The sequence below is a fragment of the Globicephala melas genome, chromosome 4 (assembly GCF_963455315.2).
Source record: "Globicephala melas chromosome 4, mGloMel1.2, whole genome shotgun sequence".
Classification (NCBI taxonomy): domain Eukaryota; kingdom Metazoa; phylum Chordata; class Mammalia; order Artiodactyla; family Delphinidae; genus Globicephala; species Globicephala melas.
In genome coordinates, this window is record NC_083317.1 from 126668173 (window position 1) to 126685545 (window position 17373).

General features: G+C 53.5%; 1 protein-coding gene across 4 annotated transcripts in view; it reads right to left on the reverse strand.

The window, feature by feature from the left end:
* ESYT3 (extended synaptotagmin 3) overlaps positions 1-17373 on the reverse strand; it is a 56838-nt gene that overhangs the window by 8985 nt on the left and 30480 nt on the right. For 3 of the 4 annotated variants that reach the window (XR_009563825.2, XM_030873386.3, XM_060298562.2), the window contains exons 4-20: positions 16847-16923; positions 15185-15251; positions 14474-14563; positions 13929-13984; positions 12390-12510; positions 10299-10469; positions 9526-9608; positions 7701-7749; positions 7359-7448; positions 6854-6916; positions 6688-6750; positions 6073-6141; positions 5443-5529; positions 4585-4734; positions 2327-2817; positions 1535-1633; positions 879-1010 (exon numbers count right to left, since the gene is read on the reverse strand). Coding sequence is in view for 3 of the 4 variants with exons in the window: in XM_030873386.3 (XP_030729246.2) it covers positions 879-1010; positions 1535-1633; positions 2327-2817; positions 4585-4734; positions 5443-5529; positions 6073-6141; positions 6688-6750; positions 6854-6916; positions 7359-7448; positions 7701-7749; positions 9526-9608; positions 10299-10469; positions 12390-12510; positions 13929-13984; positions 14474-14563; positions 15185-15251; positions 16847-16923 (1958 nt within the window). In the remaining variant the exon portion in view is untranslated. The remainder of the gene's footprint in view (positions 1-878; positions 1011-1534; positions 1634-2326; positions 2818-4584; positions 4735-5442; positions 5530-6072; positions 6142-6687; positions 6751-6853; positions 6917-7358; positions 7449-7700; positions 7750-9525; positions 9609-10298; positions 10470-12389; positions 12511-13928; positions 13985-14473; positions 14564-15184; positions 15252-16846; positions 16924-17373) is intronic. The other variant, XM_060298563.2, reaches the window with a different exon arrangement.

Genomic DNA, 17373 nt, shown 5'->3' on the forward strand with positions numbered 1-17373 from the left:
ACCTGTGTGGCTGTAGAATATAGGATGGTGCCTGGTATGTAGAGTGTTCAATAAATGCTGAATGAATATATTCTCTCTCTCCCACTCTTTCATGGTATCGGTGAACTCAGAAGGTAGCTTTTGAAGGAATATATTAGTCGTTAGACATGGCCCATAAAAGACTCAGTACAACTCTTTTTAAAATGAGTAGTTATTGACCAAGATAAGAGGAAACCAACATTATTAGGTATCTTCCTAGGCTGGCTAGCAATGTCTTCTGTTAGGATCCCACAGCAAAAGGAAGCAATGATGAGATTCTGACTTCCATACCTTGTGATCAACTTGAAATCAAGAATTAGAATATTAAGGTTAAGACTTGCCACCACAGACCCATCAAAAGCAAGAAATGTGATTAGACTCTGTCTACTGGTTTGTCCCCAAGGACATGGGTGGACACGCGAGGGGAGGGTATCTGTTCTACCTGCCACCTGTGCTTTGTTGCGGGTGGGAAGACAGGCCAAAGAGCCTGGAGCTTTGGAGGAAATTTTAGGTCCTTAGGTTCAAGGTACGTTTATTTTTGATCGAAAGAAAATATATTTGACCAGATTCAAATCCTTTTACTGCCAAAGCGGCTTCATTTAAAGAGAAAGAGTATGGAACATTTCATAATCAGGAGCACTTTAGTCCCTGTGGACAAGAAAGTGGGTAGCTGTTTTGCTAAACTTCCCTGGCAGTCCTTTTCTCTCACTGAAGTATAGAAGCTTTATGAAAGCATGGACTGTGTAGTCCTGTTCAACCCCAGCCCTTCCCAGAAGCTGGCAGCTGCCAGGTACACGGGAGGTCCTCAGCAAATACTCGAGCGGCTGAGGCACTCTAGGTAGGCCACCTGGGCCACTTACCTCTCATCAAACAGGGGATCCAGGGTCTTCCGCTTCACTGAGGTCTTCTTACGACTTGCCCACCTCCTTTCTGGCAACAAGTAGACACGGACGTAGGGATCAGCTCCACTGCTGGTACAGGGCATCAGGTTTCTGATTTGGTTTCAAAGACATTAAAGAAAAAAGGCCTCTGGTTTTGAAATACTGAAAGTACTCATTTAGAGAAAGCTGTACTATCCATACAGCTTTAGATGGCCTTGAGGATAAAAATGCCCTGCAGTCTAGACCAAAAAAAGCAAAAGTCTGCAGAATTCAGAGGATATCAGGTGCATGGTTTTGTAAACATGCATTTTGTAAAGTTGGGTGTAGAGCCAAGTACCATTCCATCTAAAGAAAGTTGAAGATTCTCACTTGAGAAAATGTCCTGGCTCCAAACCACCCCAGACAATTTTGCAGTGGTTGTGTCTGAGCAAAGCCCTTGGCTCTGGAGCCCCTCAGCACCACTGAGGATCTGTTACAGCATGCACAGCATGCAGGCCTTCAGACCTCGTTCCTTCCAAATGTCTACCTTGTCTGCCTTGGGGCTGCCTGCCCCTGCCACTGCTCCAAGTGCCCCCACTCTGATTTTGGTCATCTGATGCTCCAAAGAACCTTTCCTGGCCCTAGCATCCCTTTACCTGCAGCCGTTGATTAGCACGCTGAGACAGTGCTGCAGACACACATAGCGCACCGTGAGCTGAATCTCACCCAGCCCCTGATGCCTGAGATCCCCGTCTCTGTAAAGAAAGGCTTTGTCATTTCTCTTGCCATTACAAGTGCTGACCTCTCCCCGCACCCCCAAGAAGTATGTAAGTTAATAAAATAATTCTCAGTAAGGTTCCTTTTAGTTGGAAGTCAGTTCTATCCAGCATTCATGTAAAATTATCCTATTTCACAGTAGGAAAAGCATGGCACAGTAGGAAGAACCCTGGAGCAGAATCTGCCTTTATACTATGATTTCTTGTGGAACCTTGGGTGAGTTATTCGACCTTTATGATAGTAAGTTCTATCTTGGAGGGTTATTGTGAAGATCAAATTAAATAACATGCTAAGCCCAGAGTCAACAGTTAATAAATGGCAGCCACTGCTTATATAATTCCACATTCTAAGCTTTCCATATCATCCCAGTATAAATAACTCTTTAGAATTCAGGGTATGCTTCTGCTGTAAGGAACCTTAACAACTGAAGTCCAACATCTATTTTATAGTTGGTGTGTAGCTAGAGCCACATGAGACTTTTTGGCACATGCACACGTGCTTTCTCTCCCCCCAGCCTGTGTTCTTTCTATCTCACCATGCTGCCTCTTATGAAGCCATTTTGTGAAAAACCAGAACTTGCACAGAAAAGTAAGTTCATATCTACTTTTCCATCCAGGGAGGTATTTTTCATGCAGGTCATTTTAGAAAAGATTAAGCAGAGAGGTGCGTACTCAGTGTTGAGGCTGACATCTGTCAGGTCAAAGCAGGAAGAGGCCAGGGAGTTGAGCGAGGACATGCTGGGAGCCAGCCTCTTGGGCGGCTGTGCGAATAGGGAGGAAGGGCATTTCATGGGTGACTTGATGGGCCCTGGAGAGTGGGGGCCTGGGACAGCCAGGAAGATGGTGGACACACTCGTCTTCTCCCCCTTGGGTGCACAGAACCCTCTGGCTCTGTCCTTGCCTTTGGGCTCTGGGCCCATCTCTTGAAGTGAGGGCTTGGTGGCAGCAATGGTGGCACTGGTGGTGGCTGTGGTACTTTTGGAGGCTTGCTTGATATCAGAAGCAGGGTCTGGAGGGCATGGCAAATCTGCAGGGCCCTCTCCCTGCGGTGGGGCTCTGGAGCCCTGGTTGGTGGCAGCCTTCTTAATGAGCAGAGGGCCTTTCTTTAGGGCTTCAGGTCCTGTGTATGGGCTTCCCAGCTCTCGTTCTTCCAAGTGCAGGAACTGTAAGCAGATGACAGGGTGGTTTATGGGCTGGGCACACCACTACCACTCTCTCCCCCTCTGCTCTTACCTACCTCTGGGAAATGGTTCCTTCTCTTTTCTGGAAGGAACAGTTTTCTCAAAACTCAGTTCCTTTCTGACTCCCCAATCCAATGGATTTTTACCCCCAGACCATATCTTTTTACCCCTAGACCATATCTTCCTTAACCTCTCTGCCGCTGACTCACTCTGACCAGACCTTCTGTCTTTTCCCTTTCTCCTGCCTCACCAGTCTTCATGAAGACTCAGTTCTGATCCCTTTTCTCTATCCACTGGTACTGGATGCTGGAGACCTGGCCAATTCTCACAGCATGCACTTCCCCTCGGTGCAGAGGACTCCCTCACCTTAACCTTCATATAGATCACCAGCTGCCTTCTGGATATGGTCATTTCTAGCTGTCACCTTATTTACCATTGCTTTCCCTAAAATGTGTTTCCTATCCAGACACACCCCTGTGCTTGTAGCACCAAAGTTTCAAACCTCAGCCATTGTGTCTCTCCTTCCCCTTTTCCCATCAGTCATTAAGACTCTTCCTAGGAACTTCCATTTCCAGCAATAAGGCGATCAAAATATTCTGAAAAACCTCCTGTTAGGAATGCTCAATAAAAATGAAACAAACATACTTCTAAATGCATAGTCAAACTCACAAGAAAGTAAGGAAAATCCCTAGGTTAAAGAAGAGAGAGAGAGAGAGAAAACTGAAAAATAAAGGTTAATTTTCCCAGGGTCATTTATCAACCATGGAATCCAAGGGGTTTGGAGAAGAGATCTAGGGTCAGAGTAGGACCCATGAAGGTGGGATATCTTTAGTGAAAAAGTAGTCTAGGATAAATAAACATTTCACCCACCAGCAAAGATTGATGACAAGAAATATATCTATCTCAGCCTGTACTCTGGTTGGGGGAAATAAAGTCTTTCATGAGAATATGGCACCTTATAGCCTGTCTCCTATAAATTTTGGGTTCATATTTATACTACCGTGGGGTTTTGAAACCCAAAGTTTGAAAATTAACATAAAAGTGGACTCAGGTGTGTAATGTTCCTGAGGTGCTTGGTTGCAGCCAAAGCAGAACTTCCTTGGATGTGAACAACCTCAATCCAGGTCACAAAGGCAACACTGAACATATGCCTGCAACCCAAGTTACCAAATGTAGAAATGAGTCACCATGAAAAAGCATCAGCAGACACAACAGACATAAAAATTTATCTACCAAGATCTTCAGATAATAGAATTAACATACATTTTAAGTATTTTCAAATGATTAAAGATGGGATAGAATCATGAGAAGATAATAAAACACAACAAAGAAAAGACATTGTAGATTTGGAAAAGATAAAGTGAAAGATGAAGAATAGCCTTTGAAACAAAAACTGTGAACAGGTTAAACAGCAGATTAGGCATAGCCAAAGAAAGAATTAGTGGTCTGGAAGACAGGTCTGAGGAAAATTCGAATGTAGCTCCAAGAGATAAAGAGATGGAAAATATGAAGGTGAGATCAGGGTAAGCCATGGAGATGATGAGAAGGTCCAACATAATAGAAGGAATTGTAGAAGGAGGGATTAAAAGATTAGGAGAGGCAATAGTTGAAGAGAAAATGGCTGACAATATTCTGAAATTGATAAAAAATATGAATCCATCTCCTAGCTTCTTCCCGACACAGTGCAGATACTTAGTGCTGGGGCAGACCACCCCCTGCCTCCCCTGGGGGAAAAGGGGAGAGGTTTACCCGAAGCACCAGCCTCATGGAGATAAGGCTGTCCAGGCCTGAGTGGTCCAGCTGGAAGCGCTGCTCGAGGGTAAGGTCTGCATAGGGAAGAATCTGGCACAGGGGGAACTCCAGCACTCCTAGAGCACATTCTCGGTCATCATCAAGCACCTGGGCAGTGGGCCAGTCACAAAACAAGAGGATAACGATGTCCCACCCTCACCAGACTACTCTCTGGGCTCCAGCCAAGACTGAGTTCACTTCAGTAAGTATGTTCTGTGTTTCTTTTGGCCTCTGGTCCTTTCCTGAAAACTGGAAATGGGACCAGGCCTGGTCCCTGCCTTCAGTCAGGGCAAGAGAGTGACTCAGGGTAGAGGCAACTATGATCTGTATGAGGCAAGTCTGTCAAATGCCTGGGACCATCAGGGCTTTAGGGACTGATGAGCTGTGCTGCTCTATGATGGGACTTCCAGACAGGTCTGAGGGTCCCCAGAGACCCCAGTTCTACTACTTGTTGGTCATGAGATCTTGGACAAGTCATCGTTTGAGCCTCTGTTTGCTCAGGTGTAAAGAAGATCTCTCTCGCCCACAGATCTTTTTTTAAAAAAGTACATCATCATTAATGTCCTGAGTAGATTCCAACCCAGGCCACGCTGGGTGCTAGGTAATAACTGGAGAGACTGGCAGGGAGCACCAAGGGACTTGAGGGTTTGTCCTTCCGCAACCTCCTACCAATGACCTTAGTCACCAGGCTCACGAAGATGTGGGCCCTTAGTATCCTCTCCTGGCTTTACTGCCGGGGCAGCCTGCTCAAGCCCCCTACCCCTCCTAGCTTAGACGCCTCTTAGCTGTGTTCCAAGAGCCCAACTTCAAGCAAACCTTCAGATGCAGCTGTTCAGTGGCCACGTTGCGTACAAAGAAGGAGAACACCTGGCTCCACACAGGGTCCTTGCTGTGGCGACAGGTCTGGGGACAGGAGAGGGAGAGATCACTGAAGGGTCAAGTTGGGCAGAGCAGGATACCGGCACCCTCTGCTCTCATTCTGCCCCCTGGTGCCATTGGGAGCCTTCTCTGTGTCCGCCCAGGTATGGCACAAGCTACGGCTCGTGGGAGGCACTAGGGCAGGGCAGTCAGACTCGAAGGCAAGGAGAGTTTGCCAGGAAATCTCACAGGGGCTGAAATCCTACCAGCATTAGAGCTTACTTCCAGGGGGACTTTTGCTGCTGGGGGTGGGGGAAAGGACATAGGCATAGAGCCATGCCTAAGCTTGAACCCTAGTTCTTCTGCTTTCTAGCCCTTAGGCGAGTCACTGATCTCTGGCCTCCAGATTCTTGAACTGTGAAACTATCTTGTGAGGTTATTTTGAAGACAGAGTAATATAAAGTGCCTATCGTGTGCCAGCACCTACTAGGCTTTCAGTGTAAGCGAATTCCCTTTTGCTTCTCTCCCGGAAGTGTTGGGGTACCCGCCCATTTCCTTAGTCCTCGGCTGCACGCCAAGCTGTCTTACCTTGCTCAGGTGTGTCTTCTTGCCTACAGATAGCTTGACATAGGAAGAAGGGTCTCTGCTGACTTTATTCTGTGAGGGGACAAATCCACAAAATGGAGGTGGCACCCCCAGTGCCAACTTGAGACCCTGCCTCTCAACCCTCAGGAGCATCGGTGGGACCTGAGGCCACCCAACCACTTCCCTTTGAGAGAAGGCTCCCCTGGTGCTCCCAGGAGCCCCGGGCTGCCATCACTGTGCCAGCACCTAGACGGGGTTGACCCCAGGGGAAGCTTCCAAGTTAAAGATGGGAGGCCTGGCTGGGCACAGGCCCTTTTTCCCTAGAGCTGTGGAGACAGGGTGCAGTTGAGCTCCCCCTTAGCTGTGTGGCACAAGCACTTAGCTTTCCGGGTCCTGTTTTTAAAATGGCAATAAAATGGATGCATGGCCACCATGGGACTCAGGCATAGCAGATGTGGGGATGACTGCCAAGCCCGGAGCCTGGCTCGCTGCAGGCTCAGTGAACGGCGGCGCTCACTGGCCCCGGGCTGTGTGTGCATGGCACCGCCCAGCAGACGCAGGGCTGCGGTTACTCTGGGGAAAAGGAGCTGTGTGACTTGCTTTCACACCCACACTTACCCTGGCACATTTGGAGAGCTTTTTGGCTTGATATTCACCATTTAGGTAGTCAAAAGGGTTTCTCTGCAGCACGAGAAGAACAGGGTGAATGAGCAACACATGGACGTTTGAAAGTGATGGGCACAAGGCAGGGTGTGTGTGACACTCTGGCTGTGTCACCACTCACCGGCAGGTTGCAGGCGCTCTCCAAGAAGACCACGAGAATGGCAGTGGAAAAACTACCATGGTCCTACAAGCAGACACAAACCCTCACTAGGTGCCCCCAGCATCAGGAGACACAGACTGGTTTAGGATAAGCCTCTTCATGCCTGAAGAGCCAGCCCTTGCCCTCCAGACTGGCCATACCTTCCCTCACAACCTAGCTCTTTGCTGAGGCTGAAAATACAACTGCAGCATGACAGACTCAAGTCAGAACCAGTGGACTTCCCTATGAACTGGGCTGATGGGCACTAACAGAGCTTTTAAGGATCCCATCCGCCCTTTGTGGAGATGAGGGCTGAGGGACATGCTCCCCAGAAGGTGGGGCTGGCTGGAGGACTCTGTGGGCAAGATCTGTGGCTTCAGCTCTCTAGCTCCCTCCCTGCCTCCCCGCACAGCTCTCTCATGGACCAGACCTATCACAAGTTCCCCCCTCCCCGCTTCTGCCAGGGAGCACGACAGCCCGCACTCACCTCTATCACAGCTTCCGGGTCTGTGATCAGTGAAAGCCACTCCAGCCTCAGGTGCAGCTGCCCGCTCGTTGTGTCTTTCAGGACAAACCACTGCAGGGGGACGGGGAGGGGGAGGGGGAGGAGAGCTTGGGGAAAGGGCCAGTGGGATGCTACTGACTCTCTCCAGGCAGCTCCGTTCTGGGACCCAGTAGGGCCCTAATAGGGGCTTCAGGGAAGAGGTGAACCAGCCCAGACAGGGTAGGCTCTAGACTAGGAGAGGTGGTTATGGAAGGACAGAAGTACCACACTTTGGGATGGAAATGATGCTGTCCACAAGGAGGGGTTTGCAGGCACCAACTCTACCTCATCCACCACTCTGTTGGTCATGACGTCCCCGAGGCAGATCTGCAGGCTGGAGTACACAGGGAGCGGAAAGTCAGCCCAGAGGCAGCAACAAGCAGCGGGCGTGGAGGCCCACTCTGAAATCTATTCTGAAATATCTGAGTGGGACTCTCAAAACGGAGGACCTTATTCATCCCAAGAATGAATGGGAGACCACTTTGAGCTCAAGCAAAGGAAGGACTGTCTAACTATCGGGGCTGCTCCCGCTGGGCATGCTGCCCGGGCAGGCAGGCGGCTCTGATCCCAGAGGGGGACAAGCAGACACTGCTGGACACACTGGCTCGGGATTGCTCAATGAGGGTGCTATTGGTATTTGGGCTGGGATGAGTCTTCACTGTGCAGAACTGCCCATGCATTGCAGGAATTTAGCCTCTCTGCCGTGTGTCCTCTAAATGCCAGTGGCACCACCTCCCGCAGTCACTGTAATAACCAGAAATGCCCCTCCCTTTCCAAAACTGGCCCAGATGCCCTCCAGGGGCTACGTATAGTTGGCATGTGTGTGAGAGGCGGTAACACATTCATGGCGTGCCTTCTGCCTCGCCCGACCCAAGCCCAACTGGAGCGTCCTGAGAGCCAGAGGGGAAATTAATTCCATGTAACTGTTAGAAATGTGCTTGAGCTCAAAACACACTTGAAATCAGTTACCTAAACCACGAACCACAAGACACAGTTCTAATCTGCAACATTACAAAAATCACAACTCCTTTCTCACAACTCCTTTCATTAAGATGAGAAATTAAAAATAAGTAACATGGTGGTGAGCTATTTCTCGGGTGGTCAGATTGTTCCCCTCCCATTTTGTTTTGTTTCTATTTTTTTAAATCACCTGTTCACAGAAACAAGCTAAAAATTTTAGGAGTAAGAAGATTTGGGTAAAATTCTCTTTTCTGCTGCCTCCTAACCCCAGCCTCTGAGATGAGCAGCGGTGTAGCGTCCACACGAGCACATGCGAACACACGTACGTGTCCATCCTCCCTGGAAAGATGTATCAACTGCTCAGGTCACTCCCAACTGCTTCCCCTACTTCCCTAGATAGAACTGAATATCCTTGAGGTCAACATACATAGATCCTACTCATCATTTTTAAAAGCTGCGGGATATTCTGTAGTTTGGCAGTGACAAATTTGTTGAAACATTCAGGCGTCCTCTGACTCTGGACAATCACGTTTCCAGCTTTTTTGGTTTGTCACCACAGATAAACATTTCAGGTATAATGCTTTTATAGGAGATGCCTGGAATTGGGGTGGCTGGACCAAAACACATGTAAATTTAGAGTTTTGATAGCCAGCCCCACGCCGGTCATTTCAATCCTCTCTCAGCCCTGAGGCTCTGTGTTCCTCTGAACTGGAAGGAGAGAGAGGTGACTTGACCTGCAGGCCACAGCGGCTGATGCAGCAGACCTCAGGCATGACCCCAGGGGAGCCAAGTGCCAGCTCAGAGTGAGCAGACGGTTCCTGGGTACCGGGGGCCTGGCCATCCGTGCCAGCCTTGGCCCCGCCCACTGCTCCAAACGGGGACTCTGGGTGCATTATGAGGAGCACAGAAAGCAGAGCCCACGGGACACAAACGTTGGGGCCCTCCATGTACCCCCAGAGGGCTGGCGCTCAGGGCTGGGCACTCGGGAGGCGTCTGGGGGGAGGTTTGTGGCAGCGGTGCAGAACGATGGGACTGGTTGCCTGGTACAGTCACCACGTCAGAGTGCAGCGAGGGCGGTGGAAGCAGGGGTACCTGTGCCTCAAGGCCTAGAGCCCTGCGCCCCCAGGCCCAGCATGGCCTTCCTCCTCACCTGCCCAAGAAGTCATCCTTGTCAGGGTCCTCATCGTACAGGTCCACCACCAGGTCCTGCCCAGGGACTTCATACACTATGAACTGGAAGGAAAGAGAGGTGACTTGACCTGCAGGCCACAACGGCTGATGAAGCAGACCTCAAGCACGACCCCAGGGGAGCCAGGTTCCAGCTCTGCCACCTGCCAGCTCGGAGCCCCGGGCAGGTCCTGCCCTTCTCAGTGCCTGGAGAACCGCACCTGTAAGAAGGGAGTGATGCCCTCTCCCGCGGGGTGCGGAGGACTAGAGGCAGCTTGTGCAAGCCCGTGGGCAGGGTGGGTGCTCGGGATGCTGGCTGCTGTGTTTTCTGCCCGGGGCTTGCCGCTTCCAGACTGCAGCACTCAAACAGGCTGAGGGCCTGCCCTTCCCACGGTAAGGGTTGTGGCTGGACTTAAGGCAGAACTTCAGGCTCCCGGTGTCTGGCTCTGGGAGGGAAGGCTGAGAGGACTGGGGCAGGACTGCCCCGATGTTCTTTGATTTGATTTGAAAACTTCCAACAAAGTCGGCTCTGGTTGGGAAGGGACGTAGGAATCTGTCAATAGGCTGGCCCTCCATCAGGGGCCAGAGCAGCCCATCTCTGGAAGCCTGTTCCCGAGGGCCACGCCTGTGGCCGTGTTGCCCGTGGGTGTGTGAGGACCGTGAAGGTAGGGCCCTCCCTTGTTTGGGACAGAACCACCCAGAGTGGAGCCCTGGAGGGCATGGAGAGCAGCTGGGAGCCGCTAAGGAGAGCCTCACCTCAAACACCTCGTTCCAGGTGGGGTTCAGGTTCTTATAGATGGTCCTGCTCCGGAAATGCTGCAGGCCGATGCTCACCTTGGCGTAGGGGTCTGACTTGCCTCGGAGTCCTAGGAAGTTGTCCTTCTGGGCCAGCTTTTCTCCCTCCAGCAAGTGGGCTCTGATCACTCCCTGGAAAATGCCCCAGCCCGGGCCTCACAGCTGTTTCTAGGGCCCTCAAAGCCCCCGACATCAGAGCCCAAGCCATCAGCTATCACCCCAGCCCCACCTTACCCTCCCCATCTCTGGACAGGGAGACAGAAGCCAGAGACGACAGCCTCTTGGCCAGGGCCACGCAGCAAGGGACGGCAGGGCCCAGGGCTCTGTCCACTGCACCACGATGCCCGGCCACATTCCCGGCCCTCCCACCCCTCCGTGCCTCCAGCCTGCCCCGTGAAGGGCCCATTCCACCGCGGCCACTTCCTCGTCCTGTGCCAACTGCCACGCCACCCGAGTGGCTTTCCTCCTGCGTTGCAGCCCCTCTCTAGCTTACACGTAGACGGAGGCCCGGTGTCGTTTCTTCCCACTACCCAGGTGTACACACCCCTGTGGCCGCTGCCTGCTGCGGCAGTCGGTCCCTGGGCTCGTAAAGGCCCCAGCACTGAGTCACCCCACTCCCAACACCCTAGGCTATGTCTCAAGTCAGAACAGAGCACAAGAACCAGGAAAAACACAGTTCAGGGGGCCAGTAGGCCTCTGGCCTAGAACTATTTCTTTTAAATATCAGTAAATACATGTGCATTTGCCCTTTGACCCAGCAATCCCACGTCTAGAAATCTATCCTAAAGACATACTGGCAAACATGAAAAGATATGGACAAGGCTCTTCATGACAGCATAATTGGAAATAACAGAAGACCAGACACAGCTCAGCCATCCATCAGTAGAGAACTGGTTGAATAGATGCGGTACATTCACGTGGTGGAGTACCACGTACCACACTGTCGTGGGGTGACCCTCATGACACATGCATGATAACAGCAAGGTGAGGAGAGCTGTGGCCTGCTGCCGTCCATCCAAGAAAGGGGGACTATGCGTGTAATCAGATGCGTACCCACAGCCATCATACGTGTATGTGCTCATATTAGAAAACAAATAATGAAAAATACTGGAGGAGGAGGGACTAGGTGGTAGAAGCTAGACTCCTTAAAGTACAATTTGTTTTTCACACTGGCCTTTAGAAGTGTGCAAATATTTTACATGATTGTAAAAGGAAGTTAAGGTAAAAATTAAACTCTAGAAACAGAAAATGGAAGGAAATCAATGTAAATATTCACGGCCAGTTGTCACAGACACACAGAGAGGAACTATTCCAAGTGAGTTTAAATTGTAGCCACTTGACAGTACATCTCTAGTGGGATATGCCCTAAGGACAGAATGTCTGCAGTAGCTATGATGTAGGTGACGGTGCTGTACTGAGACTGCTAGATGCACAGTGTGGGGTAAGGGCCGTGCATCACCCGTGTGGCCTGATGCCTCACACCTGGCTCTGATGGTAAAAATAGGCACTTTCCCCTCTCCTGAGGCCCTGAGCCCCATGGCCAGGGCACCTTCTGCAGGGAGGCCATGTGGCTGTCCTCCTGAGGACAGCGCTGAGGGCTGGCCCCCTCCTCAGGGGCCTTCTGAGCTCCCAGGACGGGCGGGGGCAGTGGGGCTGAGCACCCAAGGAAGCCCCACGTCCTGGCTCCTTCCCAGAAGACGTAAGCATTCTTCCTGCCACCAAAGGATGGAATGGGAGCCTCCTGTCCCTGAAGGGAGAATGGGAGGCTCCTGGAGTTTCCTGGGAGCGAGTGTGACTGCCCACAGTCCCCAACACAGGCCGCATGGGGGGACCAGGATCCAGGAAGTAATGCTCCCTGGGCTTTTTCCCTCCCAAGATGGGTGACTTTGGGCAAGTCATTCAACCTTCCTGAGACTCAGTCTTTGCCCCATAAAATAGGATGCCAGGCCCTCATAGGACGGAAGTGAGCATCGCCATCTGAGGGTGCATCTCCCTGGCCCGTCTGTCCCTCAGCTCTGGGCCCAGCGCTCTGCGGCCCGTGCGGGTACTCACGCAGGGCAGAGGGAAGCGCAGGTTGGTCAGGTCCAGCCCCTTCTTCACGGGCACAGTCACACGGTTGGGCAGCACCAGGTGGGCAGCGATGAGGTCCTCCAGCAGGCTGTCTGACACCTCACTGGGGACAGTGGGCACGCAAAGCTGTGGAGGGCGGCACCACCTCCCCCGGGCCGCCTGCCTGTCCGCCCATCCCTGGAGCTGGAACCAGGAGCAGAGCTTGGGGCCAGGTGGGCCCATCTCGGGACAGAGCAGCCCTGACCCCAGCCTGCCTGGATGGGGGGTCAGGGGGAGGATGTAGGGTGTACACTTTGACCGCCCCTCAGCCCCCCCACCCCAATCCTGCTTTGTTCTCTGAGGCATCACAGCATGGTAGCCAAGAACGAGGACATGGATCCTGGGTTAGAATCTTGGCTCTGTCACCCACAAGCTGCGTGACCTTGGAAAGCTGCTGATCTCTCCAGACCTTAGTTTCCTCATCTCTAAAATGGGGATAATTATGCCTACTTCCTGGGGTTGTTATGAGGATGAGTTAATACGTGTGAAGTGCTGAGAACAGTGCTTAGTGCCCAGTAAATGCCAGGTACGTGTTCACTGTTGTAGCCCTTCTACTCCCTGACATCACCTTGAAATCCTCCTTCTTTATTGCCTGACTCTATCTCGCCAGTAGAGGGAGACAGGGGCAGTGGGCCAGCACGCAGTAGGTGCTCAGGAAATATCTTCTAAGTGAAAGAATGCATGACTGGATTCTCTGCGCCCAGGGGGCGAAGATCAGTGGGAATGTCCCCAGTGAGGGAGTGAGTGGTCGTCCCTGCAGGTGGGGACAGCTGCTGGGCCTCGCGAGCCAGCCAGGGGCTACCCTGGATGGTCCACTGTCCCTCCCTCCTGGGAGGTGTGTCCACACGGGGCTGGAGCCCTTCTCTGCTCCTCTCAGGGGCCTGAGGCTCTGAGCGCAGCACCACACTGGCCCCAGGAAGGTGGGTTGCCCAGACCAGCTCCTCCTCACTGGCCTCTGCTGTGACAGCTGCCCCCTCCCATGCCAGTGTCGGTGTCTGGGCGGGAGCCACTTGGGCTTCTCACACACACTTGGGTCGGGGAGAGAGTGGATGTGGACAAGGAGGACACTCGTGTGTATCCACACCCACTGTGCCAGCACTGCACGTACCTGACTGTTCTCCCAGGGGCCTCAAGACAGAGGAACCATGCTCCCTATTTACTGAGGAAGAGCCCAGAGAGGTGAAGTCACTTGTCCAAAGGCACACAGTGGCTGAGGGGGGGCCAGGAGGCTGGTCTGGCTGGCCTGGTTCCAGAGCCTGCACTCGCCCCTCATTAGCCCACGGGGCCTCCTCTAGGACACCTCACCTGATGGTGTCACTCCAAACACACCAATGCTATCCCCCTGGAGGGGGCAGCTGCCCACCCCTCTCCTCGTGCAGAGAGGGAGAGGGAGGGCACAGCCACGGTGTGGTTCCCATCACTGGCTGCACGGCCCGGAGGGCCCCACCTTGGGCCTGCCTGGCGGTTTGCACAGGCACTTACCTGATTCCTGGCATATCCAGCAGGTTGGTCAGGCCTGTCCAGTTGATCTGCAGGTGCTGCAGGGGCAGAGGGAGGCCGTTAGGCTGGAAGGAACCAGAAGCCCAGGCTGAGAACCCTCTGCCAAGGGCCCGGGCCCTGCCCCCGCCCCCACCCCCATGGAGAATTCAGCTGACTGGGGGGCGGTGCCCTCTGCGGGGGGCGAGGCGGGTGACGGCGCCTCCCAGTCCTGCTCAGGACCAGGGCTGTCAGGAGGGCTGCTTCTGCCGGGACCACAGGAGCGGCCCGAGGGCACGGCCACAGGCCAGCCTGGCATCCGAGGGCTCTGAGTTACAGCCTCCTCTCTGTGACCTCAGCCACTTCTCCAGGCTGTTTCCTGGGCTCGGGGAGAGCAGAGTCGAGCACCTCAGGCCGCCTTAGGGAGCACGTGAGATGGGGGGTCCAGGTGGGCTTCGGCAGCGTTCTTGGGCTCAAACCCAGTACCTGGGCCCAGTGGGCGAGCGCCGGCCCACAGGGAGCGGCAAGCCCGCCTCGTCCTGGGGACTCACCGGCTTTTGAAGGAAGAACATGGTCACAGCTCCCACGAAGGGCTTGTCCACCAGGAGGGGCTCCAGGATGAGCCGCAGCGTGCCCTGCAGCTGGATGGCACAGAGGGCCGGGAGGGACCTCAGCCGCCCTTCCTCCCACACCTGCTCTGCTCCTTCATGCCCAAGCCGTCCCCAGATGTCAGGGCCACCTGCCGTCACAGCAGGGACCACACTCGGGGAAAAGAAGCCAGCGTGCAGCTTCCACCCCTTTGCCGGTTTCCAAGGGCCACAAGCTGGCCCCCACTGCCCCCCACTGCCTTGCTGCCTGGGGGCTGCAGCCTTGACCATGGCCGGGACCCAGGAGTGCTTTCCAGCTCCAGCTCAGCTCCTCTACTCCTACCATAAAATAGCTCTATCTCCTCCTTCCACCTCAGTTTCTCAGCATCGGCTCTGCACCGTTTAATAAAGAGAGCCTCTCACTTCCCAGGGCAGTCGAAGCCTCTCTGGCAGGGGGGTTTGATGAACAGAGGCAGGTGTGGGGCTGTCCTGAGCGGCGGGGTGGTGAAACCAAGCCACCACTTCCTGGCCCTATGATCTCGGACCTGGAGTCCCTTGATTGGTACTAGCCTCTGTGCTTGGTGTCAACACCCCCGCTGTAGCCTCCTCCAGCATAAGCACGCTTCCCCTGCCTTGACCCACAACCTGGAGGCAGTCACGCCGGGCTCCACCCACCTGGATCCCGTTCACACCAGCCTGTAGCTTCTGCAGCTCCACGCTGATCTCACAGTCCCCGATGTAGCTGAAAGTGGGGAGGGAGAAGGAAGGTAGAGAGGAGGGGCAGGTCCACGACTCAGGAGAGGTTGGGAGACTTGCCCAGTGCAGCCCAGCCCAAGCCCAGATGGCCAAGCCTGAGCCCTGCATCACCTGGATGTGGACTCCCTGACAGCCTCGGCTTTTCTCAGCTCTGCGCAGACACTGCCCAGACCCCCCAAGGCAGCCCCCGGGGTCCCCGCACCCAGAGGTCCCACGTGCATCCCCCCCTCTGCCCATGAGGGCAGAGACCTCTGGGCACCACTTCGCCCCACGACACCCCGCAGATGCGAAGGAGGGGGTCTGGGTGTGCACACTGCTATGCCTCTGCCCCATCTCTACCCAGGCCTCTTCCCCAGGGACACAGAGCAGCCCCGCAGCCTCCATCCACCATTCATGCAGGCTGTTGCTGGGGGTGGTGGTGAGGTGGGCACAGTAACAAGTTCTCAGAAGCCTGAGTTCAGCTGGCAACTCCTGCCATGCGATGGGCACAGGAAGCCCAGAATGGGTGCCCTTGAAAGTAGAGAGCAGAGACCCCATCAAAAGACTGAAGGAGATGCAGAGGGACAGGGTGGCCATCAAATATCTGCATGGCACAGGCAGAGGAGCTAGACGTCACAGAAATGCTGAGTGTCCCCTGGAAGGGCAGGGGGAACTCAGGGACCCCAGGGGCTCCCTGAGATGACTGGAAAGCTGGGCACGTGGGCTAGATGACCTTGACGTGCCCCAACTATTCACACAGGATCTTGTGGCAGAGCCTTGGGGCCGGGAGGACCCAATTGCCATTACCATCTCAACACACTTGAGACCAGCCCCCATACAGTGATGGGTGTTCTGGAGTTGCCTCCTGTCTTCCCAACATGTTCTCAGCGCCAGCCTCTGGGCTAAGGACAGGAAATACAGAGGCACTGGAAGTGAATGGCAACCTTCTGGAACCTCAGGAGTTTATCCTTGGTCCTTTAAGCACAGTTCAAATCCCACCACCTCCAGGAAGACTTCCTGGATTGAATCTCCATTCTCTCTAACTCAAGCCTATTACAAACCTCATTCAAAAGGGATGCCCCTGCCCGACACACTGAACAAGTCACTTCTGTGTCTTTGCATCCTTTAGTTTTTCTGAGGTACCACAGAGCCCAGTTCTCCTGCTGGCCTTTCACAGCCTGTGCTCGGAGCTCCCTGGGTTGCACCACAAGTCCCTACATTTTCTCATCACACTTGCTTTCTCTTGCTACATCCTCTCTGAGACAGCTGGTCTGACCCTCCAGGTGACCTGGCCTCTAAGAAAGCTCTGTTGCCCAGGCCTTGGTACCCAAAACACGCCTGGTGCCTGGTCTATGGGAGAAGTCAGGCCTGGGCTGAGGGCTCAGACAGTAGTGGCTCCCCTGGGACCATCCGTTCTCTTGCCACTCCTCCCCGTCCCAGCAGGGACCTTGTGCTCCAGCCCAGGGGGATGAAGGGGCATATGTGCTGTGAGGGGCTTTCACACCCCAAATGAGTGTTTCCCTGCAACTCCATCTTCAACCTGGCTCTTCCCACAGTGTTCTCCCGCCCTCCACACCTGGCCCCAGCGGCACGAGGTCTCACCAGATCTGCAGGTCCAGGACCACCTGTCTCCGGTTGCACTTGTTAGTGTGCACCTTGATGCCGTTGATCCTGGGGCACTGGAAGAGATGCCAGAGGACTGGGTCAGCAGGGGTCTTGCAGGCAGGGGACAGGGGTTGGGGTGCTGCTGGCTCCCTGCCCAGAGCTGGGCTTTGTCCACAACAACCAGCGTGACCACTGCACTCCCGGGATGAGGCATGAAAGCAGAAGTCCACCCTGCAGTCCCTGCCCATCCTCGGCACCCTGACACCTCCCTCTCCAAACAAACAAAAATTTTTCATAATAAAATGTTGGAGAAAAAAATTCAATCGACCACACTAGAGGAAAGATTCTATCATCCTTCTATTCTCTCCATGGAAAGTGATGCTTACAAATGCACTGTCACATGCAAAGGTTATCAAAGAGTATGGAGCCAAAAATGCAGGAGCAAAAGTATTACAGGGATATCTTGAACAGTTCATTTAAATGATTATGTAACTTTTCCCAGAGTTTGTGATATGTGTGATATG